The sequence below is a fragment of the Tinamus guttatus genome, unplaced genomic scaffold (assembly GCF_059628265.1).
Source record: "Tinamus guttatus ecotype Peru unplaced genomic scaffold, ASM5962826v1 Tinamus_guttatus_pri_ptg000732l, whole genome shotgun sequence".
NCBI classification, from domain to species: Eukaryota; Metazoa; Chordata; class Aves; order Tinamiformes; family Tinamidae; genus Tinamus; species Tinamus guttatus.
Genome location: NW_028289266.1, coordinates 1,756,635 through 1,772,906, shown reverse-complemented (window position 1 = coordinate 1,772,906; position 16,272 = coordinate 1,756,635). Strand labels below are relative to the sequence as shown.

The 16,272-nt window shown below is 55.7% G+C and overlaps 1 protein-coding gene across 1 annotated transcript; it reads left to right on the top strand.

The window, feature by feature from the left end:
- Nucleotides 1–145: 145 nt before the first annotated feature.
- Nucleotides 146–16,254, top strand: PLEKHM1 (pleckstrin homology and RUN domain containing M1). The gene is made up of 11 exons (XM_088537213.1): nt 146–271; nt 2,015–2,262; nt 3,828–4,463; nt 6,067–6,427; nt 8,292–8,514; nt 8,958–9,863; nt 11,812–11,957; nt 12,251–12,444; nt 12,955–13,018; nt 13,241–13,398; nt 16,125–16,254. The coding sequence occupies exons 1-11, from the start codon at nt 230–232 to the stop codon at nt 16,252–16,254; spliced, it is 3,108 nt and encodes a 1,035-aa protein (XP_088393339.1). The 5' UTR covers nt 146–229.
- Nucleotides 16,255–16,272: the final 18 nt, after the last annotated feature.

Here is a 16,272-nt window from a genome sequence, read left to right as displayed (position 1 = left end):
CGTGCCTTCCGTGCAGCCTGGGGTGGGTCCCGACTCGAACGGGGCAGCAGCCTGGCCCTGAGCACTTCCAAACCGCTTAGGGAGGGGATCTGTGTGGCTCTGGGCGCCCTTCGCAGGACAGGGAGTTACACGTAAGCCCAAAGGATGCTGAGAGCTCAAACCTCCTTCTCCCTGTGCCCAAGGTGACATGTGAACGCAGTGCCGGGAGTGCGGAGCCGCCGGAGCTGAGATGCATCCCAGCCACACAGAGGACCCCAAGGAAGTCATCCGGGTGAGTGAAACCCAGCAGCCCCTCTAGAGCGTGGGTTGTCCACAGTCTGGCTCCAGCTGCCGGCAGGGAGCGGATGCCGGAGGTTGTAGGACACGTCTGTGCTGCAAGCTCGTGTTGGGATAGTTCCTATGGACAGAGAGGGGATAGTGCTTCCTGGCAGAGAGCATCCCTGGATCCCTTCTGTAGCAAGCGCGGTTGCTCGAAAGTCAATAACCCAACAGTGGGTGGCCAGGCGTTAAATCAGCCCCTCCGTGGGGCTGTGCCCATGTGGCCAGATCCAAGGAAGGTGCCGACGTTGCAGCTGGCAAGGGAGCCCGGCTGCTGAAGGGCGCTTGTGTTCCCTGCCCAGCGCCGGGAGCCTCCACGTGTCTCCCAAAGGAGCTCCCGGCGCCACGCGGAGGCTGCGGCTGCAGCTCGTCCCGCGGCAGGTTTCCCGGCGCCACGGACGAAACCGTTCGCACTCTTCAATCCCGTTGGCCACTGCTCGCACGAGTGGATCTGCAGGGCAGCCGCGAGGCAGCCCCTGCTGCAGAGGGTGTCCGCAGTCCAGGTGGGAATAAAACCCGGCCTCCCCGCCTGCTGCCCTGTGGTTGAGCTGCTGTAAATCTTGCTTAGGTGCATTTCCCTTGCCGAAAAAGAATTCGGGCTGGAAATCAAGTATGGGCTGTCCGCAGCCCAGAAAGGAGAGGAGGAAGCGTTTTAGAAAGTATTTTTGAGCATGAAGAGCATCTGTATGGTGCACGCAGGGGATGTGAGTACGCAGGCACTGTCCTAACACGGACCCTAAGCAAGAGGGATGGGGTCTGGTTTCCCTCTGATGTCATCCCTCAACGCCCCACCTGAAAAACCAGCCTGAATTAAAGCCTGCCCCGGCCCCTCCGTTGCTCAGAACGAGCGGTGCCTTTCAGCAAAGTCTCACTGCCGCGTGATGGATGCTGATGTGGTTGTTGCGGCCCCTGCTGAGTTTGCAGTGTTTGCCAAAGGTCTGCTGGGAGCTCAGCTTTCCTTTTAAATAACGTTGATTGAGACATCTGGGCTGAGCAGCAGTAAGAAACCTTCTCTGCCAGCGTAAAGGAGTTAAGTTTGCCAGATTGACTTCTTTTTGACCTTGGTGCAAGAGGGAGGGAAGCGAAGCCCTTGGCGTGTGATATTCCCACGTTACAGCTTCAAAGCCTGCACGTGCTCCCGGAGCAGAGCTGCTAGTGGGGAGCACAGACATCTGCGGGGGTGTTTTGGGGGGCCCGTCCCCGCCAGTTACTCGGTGTGGACAGGCTGTCCAGGCGTCCTCGGTCCGGCTGTGTCCTGCTGGCGCTGGCGCTTGTTGCTCCGCTCCTGTGAACTCGAGTTGTGTCCCGGCCTTTACGAAGGGGGACCTCGTTAGTGTTCCTCGTTGGTCACACGCCCTGGTGTAACCCATTTGTTTCCCCTAAGCAAGGCCTGGAAAGAACTGCTTTCTGCTCTCCTTTTCTCCCCACCCTTGTGAGCAATTTGCTGCATGTAGAGGAAGTGCTGCACGCTCAAAAGACAGCCTGTAGATGCGGTGGGCCCTGAAACACGTGCCAGAGGAAGCGATATTTCCATAAATTACTCATTAAGAGAAGCCAAGGGAACTGTGATGCCACAAGCGGGAGGCCGCAGCGTGGCTGGTTCCTTTCGTTGCCCGCGGGGCACGCGGTCGAGGCGGGGGCCAAGGCGGCTGCGGGCGCCCCCAATCCTCCTCGTTGTGACGCTCTCCTCTTGCAGCTGATCAAGAAGCAGCTGGTGAGCTCCATCAAGGCGCTGCAGAAGCAGTATGTGACCTCGGATGCCGTCGTGACCAGCGACGATGGGAACGCGAACACCCTCTGCAGTGCCCTGGAGGCCGTCTTCGTGCACGGGCTGAAGGCCAAGCACATAAAGGCAGAGGCCGGGGGGAAAGGGAAGAAGGCAGGAGGCCGGGAGCCCCTTCCCCAGCCCGTGTTCTGGGGGCTGCTGAAGAGCATCACGCACCGGTGAGTGACGGTCCCTGCGAAAGGTGTCTGTGCACTCAGGCACTGAGGGGTGCAGGAAACTGCAAAATTAAGGGGATGACAAACAGGAGAACAGCCGCACCCAGAGATCTGTCATTGCCTCTCCCAACCACAATCTGGTGGGACCACATGACCCTGCTGGGTGTCTTGGTGGGCAGGGAAGACAGTGGGAGACGTACGGAGGAGGGCAAAGCCCCTGCAGTCCCGAGCAGCAGTGCAGAGCAGGAGATCGGACACCTGCTGTACCAGCTCCGTGTCTCAGTGCACACAAGGAATGGAGGGCCAGGGTCCATCCATGAAACCACGTAGTGCCTGCGCACGGCTCCTTTCTTATTTATTTTTGGGTGCCTGATCATTTCCTGGGACATCATCTCCCTCGTGGTACCCAGAGTGACCGCGCTGGTCTAGAGCAGCGGCGGGTTACGGGGTCACAAGGTGCAGGGTCTGGGCTCTGTTCTGACATTTATCTGCTGGGAATGAGTTTTCATTTCTCTACACATGAAACCGGAAAAGCAACACTGACCTTATCTCTGAACTTGGTGGGTTCTCGTGTGTAACTGTTGTGATTTGCTGGGTTTTTGGAACCACTCCCTGCACAGTTTTTCCACACCAAATCCCAGCCAACACTCAGTTTGAAAGCCTCGTCCAAATCTGACTCCACCAGCAGTTCCTGAATTATGGAAAAGTGAATGAAAATAACTGACATGCTTTGGGGGATGTTTTTGTGCTCTTTGAAAGCTGTCTTCATTTTGAGGCAAATTTTAAAATTTTCACAACTTTTGCTCTGATTTTTATAAAAAGTGCAGCCTTGACTACTGAGACATGAGCTGAGGCCAGAGGGGTTAGCAGACATGTATTAGATTTTTGGGAAAAGTACTTGAAATCAGTGTGTTCAGACTAGTCAAGGAGCTTAACCTGACCCACATCTTCTGATTGTTTTTTTGGCTCCCTGACAATTTTCACTGTGTTTCAATCGATTGAAAATTTGAAGCCTAGGGTGGAGATGTTTTGCTCCGAATGAGCATCCTGGCTGTCGCAGTGCAGACACGTCGGGAATTGCTCCCGCATTCCCTTCCTTGGGCTGGGGCAAGCAGTGCCCAGCGGCATCTCCAGCCCGAGAGCAGCTGGGTGTAGAGACACTCCTGAGGATGGCTGGGGTCACAGCCAAAATACTGAGGTGGGGAACATCCAGGAGCTCAGTTTTTCTCCATGGGAAACCACATTTTCCACAGAGGAGAGCTTTCTCAAAGCCTGTTTTGACCCAACTCTAAAGCAAAGCTGTCTGGACAGTTCCTCATTCCTAAGCGACGTGCGTAGCCTGCAGGACCGCAGTGGGCAGCAGCACCAGGGGAGCCAGGAGTGCCAGGCGGGCAGCATTTTGGGTGCTTCTCCTTGCACCGTGCCCTGTTTTCTGGCTGTCTCGACACTCAGGTTGAGCCAGTGGGTTGTGTAACCTGTGCTCTCCTGGAGGAGGTGGCCCTTGGGTACACCATGATGTTGTGGAAATGGCTGCTCACCTTCTCTCCTCTTCTTTTTCCATTCCCCAGCAATATTGTTTCAGAGCTGGAACAGTTAATTTTCATCAACACAGACGTTGGTCGCTGCCGGGCCTGGCTGAGGCTGGCGCTGAACGACGGCCTCGTGGAGTGTTACCTGCAGCTGCTGCTCCGGGAGCGATCCCGGCTGCCTGAGTATTACCAGGCCACCGCTTTGCTCCTAGATGCCGAAGAGTGCGAGTTTCTCCTCAGCTACTTGCAGGGCTTGTCATCCCTGACCTTTGAGCTGTCTTACAAATCAGCAGTTTTGAACGAGTGGACTATCACCCCACTGTCCCTCTCCGGACTATGTCCCGTTTCGGAGCTGCTGGAGCCCCTGCCATCCTCGGCATCCGAACCCCGCAGAAAGGCATCGCTGGGTTCTATCTCACAGTCTTCGGGCTCCGATGAGATCGAAATCCAGCCCTCCACCCTCCCCATGGGCAAGAGCAGCAACAAACTCAAGCTCACATCGTCCTCGCTGAGCCTCAACACGACGAGCTCTTCCCAGCTCTCCTCCAGCCTCGGCTCCGACGGCCTCCTGCAGCCTCCCTGCCCCAGGAGCCCTGAGAGGAGCGAGGAGCCGCTCTCGGGCGACTCCGACCTGGGCACGGCCACTGCCGAGGACTTGGACAGATCGCTGCAAGAGTGAGTCTTGTCCCAAACCTGCTCCTTACGGTGGTTTGTAACCCTCTCCTGGGCTCCTCCTGTATTCTCCTTCTGTAAGCAGGAAACATTTCTCCCTGTTTGTGAGCGCTTTTGCCTCCCGGAAAGAGTCTGAAAGGTAAAAAAGAAGAAATGTCCTGCTGGTGCCAAGGCACAAGAGTGTCTGCAAGGCGCGGACGTGCCTGCCTGTGCTCTCTGCCAGGGGAGATGCATCACAAAAATGCTCCTCCCTGGTTTTAGGAATGTAGCAGCTTGCTGGTGTCTGCTTGAGGCTGTTATGGGGCTTTCCGGGAGGGAAAAAAAAATGGGTTTTGTCCTAGAAAAGAGACATAATTTGCAGCTTGTTCAGATAATTCAAGGGAAGGAGGTTGTTAGTTTGTCATCCCTGTGATTGATTTCTGCAAAACACTCGGCCTGTGAGGGCAAAGATTTCCAGCGGGTTATATAAGCCCAAAGCAATCAGAAAGTCAGTGTTTTGCCCATCACCTTAAAATATCAAGGAGGTACTGGCTAACCTGCCTCTGAATGAGTCTGCCCTTGGGGCGCCGTCTGGCAAACGGACCCTTCCCAATTTTGGTTTGAGTGAGGGCTGAAAAGCCAGGAGCAAAGCGAGGACTTGGTTTATTTGCTGGGAAAGGCCATGTTTAGCAGTGCTTGGCTTTGGAGATGCTATAGGGCAATAGAAGGCCAGAAAGGAGCAAATGCTTTTTTTTTTTTCAGTTTGCTACCAAAAAGCTTTGTTTTGCATTGATTTACAATGGTGAGCACCCTGAAATTCCCACAAAAGGAAAAACGTGTTGTTTCCAGCTGACCAGGATATCAAAGGACTTTAAAAACCTTTTCTTTCTGGACACTTTAAAAAAGTAGAGGCAAATTTTAAAACAAACCCTGCATCTTGAATGGAAAGGTTAAATTGAGACTTTCAAGCAAAACATTGCTTTTTCTGTAAAGTTTTTTTTTATTAACCAAAACAGTCATCAGCTTCACCTCAAGTTCATTAGGAGTTTTAGAGCATTTGAAACTGCAGTTTTGGGCAAGGTGATTACTTGTCCAGCTCTTCCCCCATGGTTTAGACCAGAGCTACAGTCTGTTCTTCCTCATTGATAACAACATTGTTCCCTACTTTTAGGACTCTTTATCTTACGATAATCCCAGAGGGAACCTTCCTTGATTTGATTAGATTTGCTGATGGAAAGACTTTGTTTTGAATCTTAGTCTGGGCTGCTTTAATTTGACCTAGCTGATAGCAAAGCGGGGGCATGGGAACAGCGTTTTGTCTGGCCAGACTCCACTAATAATTGCACGTTACGGTGACAAATACATCTGGGATTTGGCACGTGCTCCGCGCTGGATACGTGTGGAGGGCTTGCTCGCCGCTGCGGGGGATCCCGAGCCGTCTCTCGCTTGGCAGTAGTGGCTCAGAAGCAAGTTAAAGCCCGTGTGTGTGGTGAGGAAATCCATAAATTGAGGGATCTTTTCCTGCTAGAGCCTCAGGGGGTGTTTCAGAGAGGACAAGCGGCTGTGGCCAGGCCCTGCGTTGCGCCGGGGGGCACTGCCTCAGTCCCATCGCTGTTTCTCTCCACAGGGTCTTGTCGGAATTCAGCAAAGCCCAACAGAGCCTGGAGCCCGCAGAGGGGCGGCTTGTGCCGGGTCCCCCATTGCCGCCACCCGACGGGCCCCATGCGGCACTGCCCGGCGTCAGCAGCTCGGCCCATCCTGAAGCGCCCGCGGCCGCCCCGCGCGCCGCCACCGCCAGCGAGGGGCCCGCTCCTCCCTGCGCCGCCGCCAGCACCGCGGCCCGGCCCGAGCTGCGGGATGCGGCTCCGGCCCGGCGGCTCGGCGGCGCCCGCGCACAGCACCAGGATGGCGCCGGCAGCAGCGAGCCGGGCCCGGCCGCCCGCAGCCCCGCAGCAGATTTCCTCCTTTGCCCGGCGTCAGCCTGCCCGGTAGGTGACACCCCGGTGTCCTTGGCTCTGTGCTTGCTGCCCAGGAGACACGGTGAAAAAGGAAGCTAAAACTGGTGGCCGATTCTGAGTAGATGCTGGGCTCTCCCCCACCTCATCTTGTGTTGCCTGGAGTGTCCTGTTACGCATTTTGGTGCAAACTACGCATTAAGTGTTAAATTCACTGCAAAATAGTGATGAGAAGTGTTCTGTGCTCCATGCACACCTTCTTGGATGCTGGAAGTTGTGTCCGTGCAGCCAGCCTGGCAGAAATCAGATGTAAGAAAAGATTCCCTGGCAAGAGAAATTCCAAAACTTTTGCAACCCCCTGGGACAGCTCATTCCTTGCCTGGTCCTCATCACGAGCAGCTGCACTGGCAGCTCTTCTGCGTTGTTAATGGTAGCTGATGGGTGGTGAGCTCTTGCACAAATCTGACTTTAGGCTCTGCGTGAGCTGACAAAACAGCGCCAAGCAGAGGAGATTGACACTAGTCAGCGCCAAAGGACTTCGCTCAGTTAATGACCCAGATGAGAGGAGGTGAAAACATTGACTGGACAGGAAAAACAAAGCAGTTCTCAGAAAGAAAGATCCTCGAGACACATGGGGTCCCAAAGCAGGATAGCATTCACAGGGGCTTAGGTGAGCTCAGACTGCACCGAATTCCACCCATCATTGCCTGCAAAGGGGGGGATCCACTTGCATTTGCTTTCAGGGAATCTCTTTGAACAGTCCTGTCCTCTGTCCAACTCTGCCTTGTGACCGACTCGTCTTTGCACCCTAGCGAGTGTAGCGCGTCCTTGGTACCCCCTCAGGAGCTTCTCTGTTTGCTCCTTACTTCTTTTGGCTCTCCCCCAGTTATCCTGTTTCCACCGCTTCCTCCTGGAGTTGGACCAGTTTGACTAATCTATGTATAACATACGGTGTCAACAGGAAATTCCCTCCTGCCTTTGCATGACTCATGGAGCGACTTGCATTCCCGATCCGAGAGTAAACAGAGGCTCCCTATGCTTTGGGAATCCCACTTGTCGCCGGAGGGGTGGTGGTGACGGTGCCACTGGGGTTTAGTTTGGCATCACCATAAAGGGCTCCTTGGAAGCAGCAGAGGGAAGTGGAGCAGTTGCTGCTGGTGGGACGCAGCCCTGGAAGGGCCGCTCCGTGCCCAGAGCGGCTGCTCCGTTTTGCAGCAGCCCTGAACACGGTTGGATTTTGCTCCTGCTGTTTCTTGGGGAGCAAAGACATTGCGAGGAATGTGCTCCTTTTTCTGAGCCGTTCTATGATTTTAGTGCGAAGGAACCAATTAATATATATTTTTGCACTTAAAGTCACACCAGTTCTTTGCAGTATATCCCATGAGTGCATTTGGCCCTACAGTGGCAGCTAAGGGACACTCTAAATTGCCCTTGACTGTATTTTAACATGGTCAGAAAGTGATTTTCCTGGAGAGGGGAACGAGGCGTTGACTTTGCTTGGCAAGACGTTGGGCAGATCTTTTCCTTGGAGTTCTGTAGGGCTCCATGAGAGCTTGGCAGACTTTGCCAGCTGCAAACACCGTCCCTTCCAAGATTTCTTTAAGGGAGACATCAGTGTCTGTGCTCAGCGTGGGGAGGATGGGTGAAGTGGTGATGAAGACCGCCCAGCACGAGGCAGCTGCTGCATCAGGGCATGAGGACACGCTGTGCTCGGCTGTACGCAGCCGCGATCAGCTCTCTGAAATGGGATTTACCCTCTGACCGTGTGCGGCCTCTTAGCCCGAGCAGCCCAAATCCACGTGCTTTGATGTGGGGTTGTTCCCAGGAAGGGGTCACTGCAACTGTGTGTGTCTGAGGTGGAAGGTGCTGAGCTTGATGCTGGGTTTCTTCTCAGCAGAAAAGGAAGAGCTGGATCTCGGAGGAGGATATCTACAGGCCGTCTCCGGGACAGGGCCCAGCCGACGTCCACGGTTTTGCACTGGATGGGGAAGAAGCGGCTCCCAGCACGGGGCTCATCAGCGCCCTGGATCTGGAGAGGCCGTCCCTGGAGGGCGGGAAGCCCAGGCTGGCGCTGGCCGGGGAGCAGAAGGGCTTCAGCGTCGTGCACCGCCGGCAGACGGGTACGTGGCCCCCTGCTACCCCGGGGCCCTCCTGAGGTAACGGGGCGTCTTCCCTGCGCAGCACCCAGCGCCAGGGTGGCTGCTTCGGGTTAGTGCCTGTTTGTGAAGCAGCCGTTTCCCGTTGCTGAGCTGATGGCATCAGCTGAGGCCTCCAGAAGGCAGCAGCAACCGGTTGTTTTGGACTCCTGGCGTTCCTGAGCCTACATTAGCTTTGGTGGAAAACGTTTTAAGGGGAGGGCAGGTGCCCAGGGTCCCTCTTCCCGATGGCTCTGTCTACCTTATGGAGCAGATTTCCTTCATGCCTTCCGTCCCCTTCTCACAGTTGGGACTCAGCAGCTGGGATGCCTCTGGCTGGCACAGGGGTGCATGAGCTGCTTGCTGGCTCTTCTCTCTCTTCTCCATTTTCCTCTTTGGTTATACTGAGACCTCTGCTCTTCCCAAAGGTCTTTCCAATCCTTTCCGAGGGCTCCTGAAACTGGGCAGCCTGGAGCGGAGAGGTGCCATGGGCATCTGGAAGGAGTTCTCCTGTGAGCTGTCGCCGCTGGAGTTCCGGCTCTTCCTGGAGCACGAGGACCGGATCTGTGTGGAGAGCTACTCCCTGCTGCGGTGTGAAGCGCTAGCCCTGACACACTCCGATGGCCGCTTCGAGCTGGTTTTCTTGGGGAAAAAGCTGTGCCTACGAGCTCCTTCTCGGGACGAGGCTGAGGACTGGTTAGACAGGATCCGGGAAGCGCTACACAAGTGCCGGCCTCAGCTGGAGGAGGAGGAGTGGGAAACGCTAGAGTATCCAGAGGCCAGCGGCGAAGGGCAGGCTGGAGGCAGCCACTCGGCCTCTCCCCTCCACTCCGATGTGCCTGGAAACAGCCTTGACTGGACCGCAACCCATGAACCAGAATTGGATGCGATAAAAGAATCTGTTCTTTATGTGGATGTGGATAAAACATGGGTCCCTTTTATTTTTTCCCTGTCGTTAGAAACTTTAAAGTGCTTTAAAGTGAGGAACAAGGACAAAATTTTAAGTAACAGTTACGGTATAGAGACGATCCAGGACATCCTTCCAGACACGAGCCTTGGGGGACCTGCATTTTTCAAGGTCATAACATCCAAAGCCGTCCTGAAGCTGCAAGCACAGAGCGCAGACGAGGCCGCATCGTGGAGGAAGCTGGTCCGGACTGTGCTCATGTCCTACCTGGAGAGCGCGGAGGAGGCGCTGACCCTGGGGGGCAGCTTGGATGGGAACTCTCAGATGGTCCTGAAAAACATCGTGAAGGAAAACGGCTTCTTGTTACAATACCTGGTGGCCATCCCCGTGGAGAAGGGCCTGGACGCTCAGAGCTTCATCTGTGCAGGTATGTGTTGCCTTGTGCAGATGGACGAAGCCCAGCTCAGCCTTGGAGGTTAATGTTTTGTTCATTAAGGTTAACGAGGTTACTTCGGTGTTCAGGAGATGCTGGGAACAGCCCGTGCACTGCAGGGGTGAATCCTCCGCCCCACAACAGCTTCCAGGGTTGAACGGGGCTGCTGCTGGAGTCCTCTTTAAGAGGTTCCTGGTATGGACAGTCGGAGGCCTTGGCTTTAAGGCAACCTTAGGTGGCTTCACGTGGCCGAGAGGTCCGTGACTCTTTTGCTGGATGTTTCATGGCCGCGATCCGTGGGGTGAGTGCAGTGAAGGGCAGGCCAGGAGGGAAGAGCAGCACTGAGATATGGGTGTGACAAGCTGGTTTGGAGAAAAGTTCCCTTCCACTAATTGGAACATTGGGGTAATTAATAGGGTATAATAGCATTGACTTAATAGGATAACACTCACTAACCTCCATGGGCGGTATAATTTGTTACCTTTTTAAGGTAGCTGCACTTCAGGTTTCTCTCCTGCTCCCAGTATGCTTCTTGCACCCTCCACGTTTTCCAGCAGCTCTTACAAATTTCTCTTTCTTATATTTTCCATCAACTTGGCTTTGGTTTTGCTCCCTTCCTTCACCTTCAGCTCCCTGCAGGCCGTCCTGCATTTTCCGCCTACCAATAGATGGAAGCAGCAAGCCGCAGAGACAGATCGCACCTCCCGGCTGCTTGGTGAAGGTTCCTCTTGGTTCCTGTCTGCCCTTTGCACCAGGCCAGCTGCAGGGTTTTATTTCCCCTCGAGGCCAGCTGGGGAGTTGCAGTGGAGCCCCAGGCCTCTGCCAGTCTCACACCTATGCGTGGCACTGCCGCTTGGCACAGCGGCGGTTTCCTTTGTGTCGAGGTGTGACAAACTAGAAGAAATAGGGGCTTTGCAAACAAAAAAGCAACATCTGTAACAACCATATAAATAGCAGCACCTGAGCTCTAGAGGTTTTGCTAAACCCCACATTTCAGCTACCCAAAATGGGAATGACTGAAATGCAGAATGTTTGGTAACCCCAGCTCTGCGGGGCAGACGCAGCCTGAGGCTGCAGCCATCGGAAATCAGAGATTCACTTATTCTGTCAGTTATTTTAGAGAAGTGAAACCATTAAAAATAGCACAAAAGAGTTTCCACGTCTTCATGACTCCAAATTAGAAGCACTCGCTTCTGAGGCTTGAGGCAGGCTCCTTGGGCTGCGCATCACTCTAGGATGGAGGCGGCTTCTGCTTCATTCGCCCCGTGCTCCTCACTTGCATGTGAGGATCCTGGGGGTGTTTTTGGCACCGTGCAGGGGTAATGTGAGAGACAAGGGCCGAGTGAAGGCAAAATAGAATGAACAAAGTTACTGGCAGAGATAATGGAGCCATAGGAAGGGTTTAGGTTCTCCGCCAGACCACTGTGGTGTTTCCACAGTTTACTTTTGGGAAGGAAATCTAAACTGAACTGTTTGATGAAGAAATACGTAGTGGATTTGGGACGAGACTCCCCTGTCCCCAGAGAACATGCGAGGTGGCTCCTGTAGGATGGTCATGGCCTGTGTCACGGCCCCTCACAGGTGGGGAAGGGGCTGGGAAGCTGAGACCGGAGGCACCTATAGCAGTAGATGTTCTGTGGGCAGGGACTGTGGGTTGGACCTGTCTGATTTTGCCTGGTAAACGCCACCTTTGACTGCAAACTTTGTTCCCCTATCTGCAATATTGCCTCCTTTCTTCTCCTACAGCCCAGTGCGAGCAAAAGCGAGGCGGTTTGCCAAGCATGGGCTCTTGCTTTAGCTGATCTTCAAGCCTTTCAAAAGTTTTCTCACCCTGTTCCCTCCCCGCCAAGGCTTTGGTGTCCCCCCCGCATCGTGGCAGCACTGGCACTGGGGTTGGGGGCAGCACCGGCCCCTCTCACCGTCTCCCCTCTGCTCCCTCAAGGCTGCTCCAGGCAGATCGGCTTCTCCTTTGTGAAGCCCAAACTCTGCGCGTTCTCCGGCCTCTACTACTGTGACAGCTGCCACCGGGATGACGAGACGGTGATTCCCTCGCGCCTCATCCACAACTGGGACCTGATGAAGCGAGGGGTGAGTCTGCAGAGGGTCCTGCTGGTGGCCGGAGCACTGCAAGGATGGCCCAGCCCTGCGGAGGGCGGTGGGGATGGGAAGAGGCATCCCAAGAAGCGGATTCTGCTGTGGGAAGAGTGTCTGGGAAAGCTGAGGGGTGAACTCAGCCCGTGTTCAAGGGTCGGGGTTGTAGCCTGGACCTCCCGCAGGTCCCTCTGGTGGCTTCACTCTGAGCAGAGGTTTCCTCCTCCCCTCTGCTCCCCTCCGAAGCCCCCCTGGCTGCAGCGCACGGGTGGCCTCTCTCTCCGCTGCAGGTTTGCCGGCAGGCTCTCAAGTTCCTGACCCAGATCCGTAACCAGCCGCTCATCAACCTGAAGCTGGTGAACGAGAGCCTCTACGAGCACGTGGAGAGGATGAGCCGCATCTGTCGGAGCCGGGAGCAGCTGAAGCTGCTCGGAGATTATCTCATCATGTGTCGCAGCGGGGCCCTGAAGGAGCTGAGCAAGCGGTGAGGTCCAGCTCTGTCACGGAATCTCTTCTCCTACTTTTCATGACTGTCGTGGTTGCTGCGGTGCGTTTGAGGAAGTCGGAGCCCCCGGGGGACAACCAGGGGTCGTGTCCCTGGTCCGTGGGACTCTTCCCCATTGCTTATCCCTTGATCAGGGAACGGTGCTGTCGGGATGTGGGTTGTTTTTGAGCTCTGTGTCATCTGCCATAAGGAGTTACCCATCTGTTTGCTGGCTGGGCACATTGAGATGTGACTAAGGAAACACCTTCCTGAACCAAGGAGGCCTCTCACTGGACAGGAAACACCTGGGAAAATAGATGTGCTTTCTTTCCCCTTTGAAATGCTCTCACACGTTTTCAATGGCAGGATTTGGGATCTGTTGCGCAATGTAAAATCAGGCTTGCAGTAACTTTCCGCAGAGGCCGCATTGCCTGGGCTCCTCCTTACTCTGAGGCTGTTGAGGATGTAGTAGAAGTCATCTAATACGTTCTCTTCTGTGCTTGTTTGAAGGCTTGATCACAGGAACTACCTCTTGGAGTGTCCTCACAAATACAGCGTCAGTGATTTAAGGCAGGTGAGAGCTTTGCATTGCTGCAGGGTTTGATCAGTCTCTCTGGTGTCCAGGTGAGACACTAGGCCCCAAAGTAGCCACAGGGGGGTTGGATTGCGTTAGACCGTGTCTTTCACCTGCACGTGGCAGCGTGAAACACAGACGTTTCCATGTGAGGAGCAGCCGAGTGCAGAACTGGACAGAGAAGGTTCCGTGTGCTGACATGTGTATGTCCCTGCTCTGCAGATAGCTGAGGGGGTCTTTGAGACGTTCCTTCAGTCTTTGATCCAGTTTGCTTCCCATCACGTCTACAACTGCGACCTGTGCACCCAGAGAGGCTTTATCTGCCAGATCTGTAACCGGAGCGACATCATTTTTCCCTTTGAGTTTGACACGACCATCAGGTGAGTGACGTTTCCATGAGGTCTCACTGTTGCGAGATCTCTCACACTTATTTCTTAGGTAGTGGCCTCGTGTCTGGCCTGTGCTTGGCTTTTCACAGGCATCGAGATTGTCCCCTTGGTCCCTCCCAGGCGCTCGGAGCGGGCACTCTGCTTTCTAGGTCGGCATCTGCAGGTGCCCACAGGATGACCAGTCCTTGCTGGCCACTATTAATAGAAATGGTTGTGTGCCCGTTGACATTTCCTCTTTTCTGAGAGCTTTGAGGCCAAGGCCTGACCACGCTTACACAATAATCAGGTGCCTTCAGTGACTCAAAGTTTATCTGAACCCAAAAAAAAGGCACATTTTGGGTAAGAGGAAGGGCAAGTCTAGCGAAACTGAGCTGTGACCAAGTGCATGGTGGAAGGGAGGAGGGCAGAGAGGCTTTGCAGAGCAATGGCAGCGTCTGTGTTGTTTCCACTGACACAACACCTTGCTGCCAACCTGCCAAGGGCTCGCGGGTGCTGGGTCCCGGGGCAGAGCGGGGCTGCCAGGAGTACGGATGAGCACGGGCTTGGAGAGTGGGACCATTCCCTGCTGGAGACGAGAGAGGCTACAGGGGCTGGGCAGGGGCCTGTGTGAATCCCAAGGGGAATAACGTGTTTTCATGTGACTTTTTCTACCTGTGGGGCTCACTGCTGCTGGGTGGCATGAGGTTCAGCAGCTGAGCAGGTTTTGAACCAGGCTGTACATGTCAGAACAGGTTGTGTTTATTCCTACAGACACGGTTTTGTGTTTTCTAAAGAAACAGGTATCAAATCCTTCCTGCTTGGTCCAAGACAAATGCTGTAGTGAGGAGAGATTCATGGCCTTCAGGTTATTCAGTGATGGCCCATTCAGAATCGATTACAAACCTTTTCCTGCCTCAGACACTGGACTGCTCTGCATGGTTTTCTTTGAGCTGGCAGTTCCTAAAACCAAGCGGTGGGATCCAGAGGCTGCAGAAAGTGTCTGCAGGACCAGGGTCACGGGGGGCCTTGTGCACTTTGTGCTTGCAAAGATCTCCTGGGCGGCTGAGCAGGATTGGTCACTAGCTCTGCTTGTGGCAGGGGCAACGTTGCTCCTGCTAGAGAAGACACCAGCCCCAGGGGAGCCGCCAAGCCCTGGCAAGAGCCGCTGGCTGCAGGCAGGCGTGCGAGGCCGAGCTCTGCTGGCCGCAGGGCGCGGGTCTCGCGCTGGGGCTCTGCTGCCGACCTCTTCCTCTCGCTCGGAGGCTGCGCCGGGTTTCAGAGCAGGAAAGCAGCTCGCAGAGCACCCTCGCCCGGCTTCCTGCCCCGCTGCGGCGAGAGGGACAGGCAGCTGCTGGGGTCACGCTGAAACCTGCCGGAGGAGGCGTCTGAAACGGCTCCTAACAATAACCCGGCCGGGCGAGTGACGTTTTCATTTTCACATCAGCGGCGGCCGCTTCCTGAGAGTGTTTGCACCGCAGCTGGAGGCTGCAGTCGCTTCCTTTTGGCAGCAGCACAGAGCGAAACCTTAATTTCACTGAAAGCAAAACCCTTGTCATCTGAGGGGCTGCAGTTGCATCCAAAACACTCTGCTGGGAAGGTGAACAGTGCCGGGCAGCTCCTCCCTGGCCATCCATATCTTTACTTGTAGCAGCTCCCATATGCTGCGAAACAGCAGCTTTGTACCTGCCTGGCAGGAGCTGGATTTAACCCAGGATCTTTCAGGCTTGGCAGTAGGTTTAGGTCACCTCTCGCCTGCTTGCCTTGATCTGCCTTCCTGCGCTCCCTCCGCGTTTCCCCTCTCCCCGAGCGCCTGCACAGGCCTGCTGTCTCTTCCCAAAACAGAGTTGAAGTCTCATGTTTTTTACGTCAAATTTGGCACCCCCTGGATGACATTAATAAGACGGTGGTTACATGGGGCACAAGCTGCTTGCATTCCGAGGCATTTCACACACTAGCCGAGCCTCAGGCATGCGGCCCGGCAGCATTTCGCTGCTTCCTGCAGGGTGAGGTAGGCGGGCCGGAGAGGCTGTGGGCGCAGCGCCCGCCGCGCTGCCGCGGCCTCTGTTTACTCCCATAACCCCGGTGCGCCCCGCGCGGAGCCGGGTGTCTCACAGGGTGTCGCTTGCGGCTGTTGCCGTCCCTGTGGCAGCGTGGCCCTGACTCACATGGGAAGGCGCCGCACTCGCGTGGCCTCCTGCATCGGCACACATAGGCCAAGCTCTCCCCGGCACCCGGTGCTTCCTCTGCCCAGCTTCAGGGCTAATGCGGCTGATTCCTGCATCTCCCCTGTCCCCAAATAACGTCCTGAGCTGGCCAGTGGCCCCAAGCGACGCAGAGGCCGCCGGGTGCACCTGGCGCAGCCCGTCCCCGCCGGGGTCACTCTCAGCACCCACATGGGGTTAGTGACCACCCGAGAGGCGTCCGCTCAGCCCAGGCTGCCGGGAAGGCTCCGCGCGGGACGAGGTGCCCGGCTCGCTGCTGGCCCGGCCCGCGCTCAGCAGCACCGCAGGGCGGCCCCAGCTGCGGCGCTGGCTGCAGCTCCAGCCGCCGCGGGACTTGGTGCTGTTCCTTTCCCGCGAAGCCGCGGCTGGTTTGTGCAGTGCCCAACCTAGGTGCCAGCCAGGCACTTTCCTCGAGGGAGACTGGGAGGACGCAGAGACAAGGAAGTGTCCCTGGGTCTGGCTTGGTCTTTGCCCGGCCGTTGCCAACAGGGTTGGGTTTTGCCTCATTTCTTGCAGGTGCAGCCAGTGCAAAACCGTCTTCCACCGGGACTGCCAGGCCAGTGCGAAGTCCTGCCCGCGCTGCGAGCGCCGGCAACGGTACCAGCGAAAACTGGCGGCAGACGGCAGTGGGGATCCAGGGCTATAGCAACCCGGGCGCCACGTT

Coding starts and splice junctions, on each gene's coding strand:
- PLEKHM1 (XM_088537213.1), top strand. CDS start 230: ATGCATCCCAGCCACACAGAGGACCCCAAGGAAGTCATCCGG. Junction 4,464..6,066: donor TTGGACAGATCGCTGCAAGA/GTGAGTCTTGTC, acceptor TTCTCTCCACAG/GGTCTTGTCGGAATTCAGCA. Junction 9,864..11,811: donor TCAGAGCTTCATCTGTGCAG/GTATGTGTTGCC, acceptor TGCTCCCTCAAG/GCTGCTCCAGGCAGATCGGC.